The sequence below is a fragment of the Brachycentrus maculatus genome, unplaced genomic scaffold, assembly GCF_059751285.1.
Source record: "Brachycentrus maculatus isolate JH-2025_06_01 unplaced genomic scaffold, ASM5975128v1 h1tg001486l, whole genome shotgun sequence".
Lineage (NCBI taxonomy): Eukaryota > Metazoa > Arthropoda > Insecta > Trichoptera > Brachycentridae > Brachycentrus > Brachycentrus maculatus.
The window spans coordinates 11,140-15,020 of NW_028282123.1; the positions used below are offsets into that span (position 1 = coordinate 11,140).

Below are 3,881 nucleotides of genomic sequence, written 5' to 3' on the forward strand. Positions count from 1 at the left end.
TAACAGTCACATATCATGAATAAAGTATTTTTTAAATCGACAATATATTGAAAATCATGATATTTTCTTGTTTTCTAGTTCTACGATGTATTTGTCTGGCACATTCAACTCCTTCAGCTCCTTTATCTTCTATTGTTTGATCCTCTCCAGCAGCCTCCTCTGAGAATCATGTTGGATCTTCAACTGTCTGGCCTCCTCGTCCTTCGTTCGGTTGTGCTGCTTTTTGATTTATTCGTTCTCCTGCATCTGCTTCTTCACTTGATTGGCGTGCCTCTTCACCAGGTTCTGCCTCTCCTCTTCGATTCTCTGCAGAGCCTCCTTCTCTTCCTTCTGCTTGTCAATGATGGCTTCGAACTCCACCTTCTCAGTCTTCACCTGCTCCTGAAGTCTTCGTTCCTTCTCAGACTGCTGCTCGAGTCTGGCGTAGGCGAGTTCGCTGTTTTTCTTGGCTCTGATTTCGGCTTCTTTCTTCTCTTTCTCTCGTGCTGCTCGTTCATTCGCTTCCGTGGCTCTTTTGGCTCTCAGTGCGTCCATCTCGGCCAGTCGATCATTGGCCTTCTCTTGCATTTCGCGCAGTCTCTGGATTTCTTTCTCCTTCTCCTCTTTAATAAGCCTGAGATGAGCAATCAAAAGTAATGAATAAATGTAAAGAAAAGTGTTTTTACTTCTGTTCGGCCAGTGCTTAGGCTTCTTTCTGCGCCTTCTCCAGGTTGTATTGGACTATCTTTTCTTCTTCTTCCTTCTCCTTTTGTTTTCTTTGCTGGTTGATCAGAATGGCATTGCGATTGGAGTCAAGAATCTCGTTATTCACTTTCTTCTGCATCTCCCGCTTCTTTTCGTTTTTTAGCTCCTCTTCCCGTTTCATTTCTTCGGCAGCCTTCAGAAGCAGCTGTGCCTCCCTCTCCTGCTCTTCCTTCACTTTGAGTCTCTCAATGGCTCGCTGCTTGATTTGGTCGATAATGACTTCATGTCCTCTGATGGTTTCCAGGCGCTTCTTCTCTTCTTCTTGCTCATGGAACCTGATCTGTTTGAGTCGCTCGACTTCCATGATGAGATCTTTTTTCTTCTCTTGTGTCTTGTAGTCGTCCCACAGTTCTTTTTTCTCCTCTAACTGTCGGTCCCTGATAGTGACTGTCTTGGCGTAGGCTACCATTTTGTTCATCTCCTTGACTGCGTCTAGTTCTTATTTCGAAATTTCTGCGGCTCTGTTATTGATTGCTTTGGCAGCCTAAATATGTTATTTTTCAGCTTCGGTCAGAGGCATGTCGCGCTTCTTCTCCTCCTCCAGTCTCATCATCATCTCCTTCTTGGCTTTGGCCTGATCGGCCTGCTTCTGTTTTTATTGCTGCGCCAGTCTTTTTTACTGGAGTTCTTATTCTTTGGTCTTGACAGTGGCATTGTTCTATTGAGTGTAAAGTAAGTTACATATTAAAGTATGTAGATATGGATATACTTTCATTCGGGCCACTTCGGACTCGGGAAGGACGATGAGTTCGGGATGGTTGTAATTGCCAGTCTTGACCATCGTCTTGACCTTGTTAAATTCTTATTAAGTTCTGACGGATTTGTTTGGCTTGCTACCTACATTGTTTTTTAATAGAATATTTATTATAATAATTTAGATTAGGAAGATGGGTGAGGCTTACCGAAGAGGGATTCGTCGATTTCAGATTTCTTGGCCTGATACTTAACTTTGAGAGACTTCGAATTAACGGACTCGGATGTTTTCTAATTGCATCGAATAAAAGCCAATATAGATTTAGAAAATTATGTACATTCATTTTTTTTTATGCGGAAGTTCGAGAGTCGGTGGTTCAGTTATATTCCAATATTATTATAAGAAATTATTATTATTGAAATAATAACGAAAAAATATTATTTAATAATAATAATAATAGAGATAGTTACGAGAATAGTTTATACTTTGTATTTCTTTTCTTTTTCCTTTCATTTAAGAGTAGGTAACATTTTTTAAAGCGAATTACTAAAAATTAATTTGGATGTTTAAAATATTTGTAAAAAATTGGGGTTGAATAAAATTGTATTCTCTTTTTTAATATCAATTCATTATGCATATGTTTATATTTTAAAAGTTTAAATCTTTTATAACACATCTAATACTATTATTTTTTACATTATTAACAAGTTTTATCTACCTAATAAAATCCACACGATTATGAATTATAACCAAGGCTTCAATAATGCACAAAACCCCTACCCTCCTCCTTATGGACAGCCTAATGGCGGATTCAACCAATCTCCTGCTGCCTTTGTCATCAATACAGGGAATGCTTCAGGCACAATTTGTCCCGTTTGTGGCCATAATGGAATGTCCATCCCGAGGCTTAAAATGGGAGCCGCTGCCTGCGGTTGGTGTTGGTGCCTGTTCTGCACCACTGGTCTGCTCTGGCTTATTCCGATTTGTTCTGACAGCTGTAAAGATATTGAACAACTGTGTGATAAATGTGGAGCTGTGAAGGGTGTTATTCCAGGAAACTGTTGTTGAAATTATGATTTTTATTGGATCAAACTAGCTTGCATCTCAAATAAATGTATTTTTTAGCAAAATATTTTTTGATAATATTTTTTAACAAATATCAGACTTCGGCCATCACACTTTTATTTGTTGGCATTTTCAGGTCATACCAATCTTGGACGCCTCGCAAATCCACCCAATATCAGTCAAATAATAAATTATTTTATTGGTCATATAGTTACGATATAAGATATTGTACCTAGATAGCCGAAGCGAGTGTATCTACCCCAAGTCTACTATATATACATATATGTATATAATTGAGTTTTGTTTCAGATCTGATTAAAATATATTTATTTTGTAACTTATATTATAAAAACAATTATATTATTTTATAAACCTTGTTCGCTGATATGCGCGGCACAATCGCAAACACTAGAGTAAATAGGATAGTCGAATTCAACAGGGATTTCCAAGCACATCGCAATAATATTAGCCATATTAATAATCATATCGGAGATAATCGCAGTATCAAAAATCACATCCATCGTTTCGACAAGATCATTGAATAAAAACAGCGCTACTTCAATAATGTCCAGGGGTTTAAGCTGACCGTTCTCCAAAAATAGAATTAAAAAATAGTCAAGAGATTGGAAGACATCCATAAGAGAGATCCCAATAAACTGTCGAGGAGTGGCTCTAATCAAAGTTTAAATTCGATCAGAAAGTTGTCGAGGAACGATTCGGCGAAGTCACAAAAGAGTTTTAGTTCACATCTGAGGCGAAGCGAGTCGCGTCGAATAATAAACGAAAATAGTCGACTTGCTCACTAGATCAGTACTGCCAAACCGGGCCAGTCATTTAAAGTAGATAAGTTGAACGAGCAGTATCGGAGATAACAGGAGTACGTAAAGTCGATCAGTAGGTACTCAGAGAAGAACAAGAGGATATTGGGGTCAATCATCCAAAAAAGCCTCCGAGCGAGAGAGTAGTCTACTTGTTTGCCCAAATTAGGCCATGCAACTAGTCGAGTCTAACAGGTTTCAAAAGTAATCGAGAAAAAGAATAGAAATAATTTAACTTCACGATTAAAAAAATGATTAAGAAATAATTAAAATTGACATCATATTGTAATATTTATTTTTTCCATCTTGTCCCCCCCCCATTGTTGCTCGAAGATTAATAAAATGATCCCCCGATAAAAGATTAAAAATATTATTAAGGTGTCGGCTAATAACTATGAAATTGTTTTAAACTTCTATAAATTATAGAGATTAAGACCAATAACTCAGCCTGTAAAATCGAGCACATTAATAAGCTTATTCGCACTTTGGCTAATGCGTCTCTTGTTCTCTTCGATTCTTTCTAATGCTCTGCGAACCATCTCTGCGCTAGTATTATTTTC

General features: G+C 37.6%; 1 protein-coding gene across 2 annotated transcripts; it reads right to left on the reverse strand.

Moving 5' to 3' along the window:
* LOC148298939 (cilia- and flagella-associated protein 45-like) lies at positions 1 to 1,812 on the reverse strand. 2 transcript variants are annotated; one of them, XM_088276510.1, is made up of 5 exons: positions 1,776 to 1,812; positions 1,647 to 1,728; positions 1,454 to 1,581; positions 666 to 1,402; positions 1 to 613 (listed from the first exon to the last, which is right to left on the reverse strand). In XM_088276510.1, the coding sequence occupies exon 4, from the start codon at positions 1,160 to 1,162 to the stop codon at positions 683 to 685; it is 480 nt and encodes a 159-aa protein (XP_088132636.1). In that variant the 5' UTR covers positions 1,163 to 1,402; positions 1,454 to 1,581; positions 1,647 to 1,728; positions 1,776 to 1,812; the 3' UTR covers positions 1 to 613; positions 666 to 682. The 2 variants fall into 2 exon arrangements, with proteins under 2 accessions (XP_088132636.1, XP_088132637.1); XM_088276511.1 differs by lacking the exons at positions 1,454 to 1,581; positions 1,647 to 1,728; positions 1,776 to 1,812 and having other exon boundaries at positions 53 to 613; positions 666 to 801.
* Between the last annotated feature and the right edge of the window lie 2,069 nt (positions 1,813 to 3,881).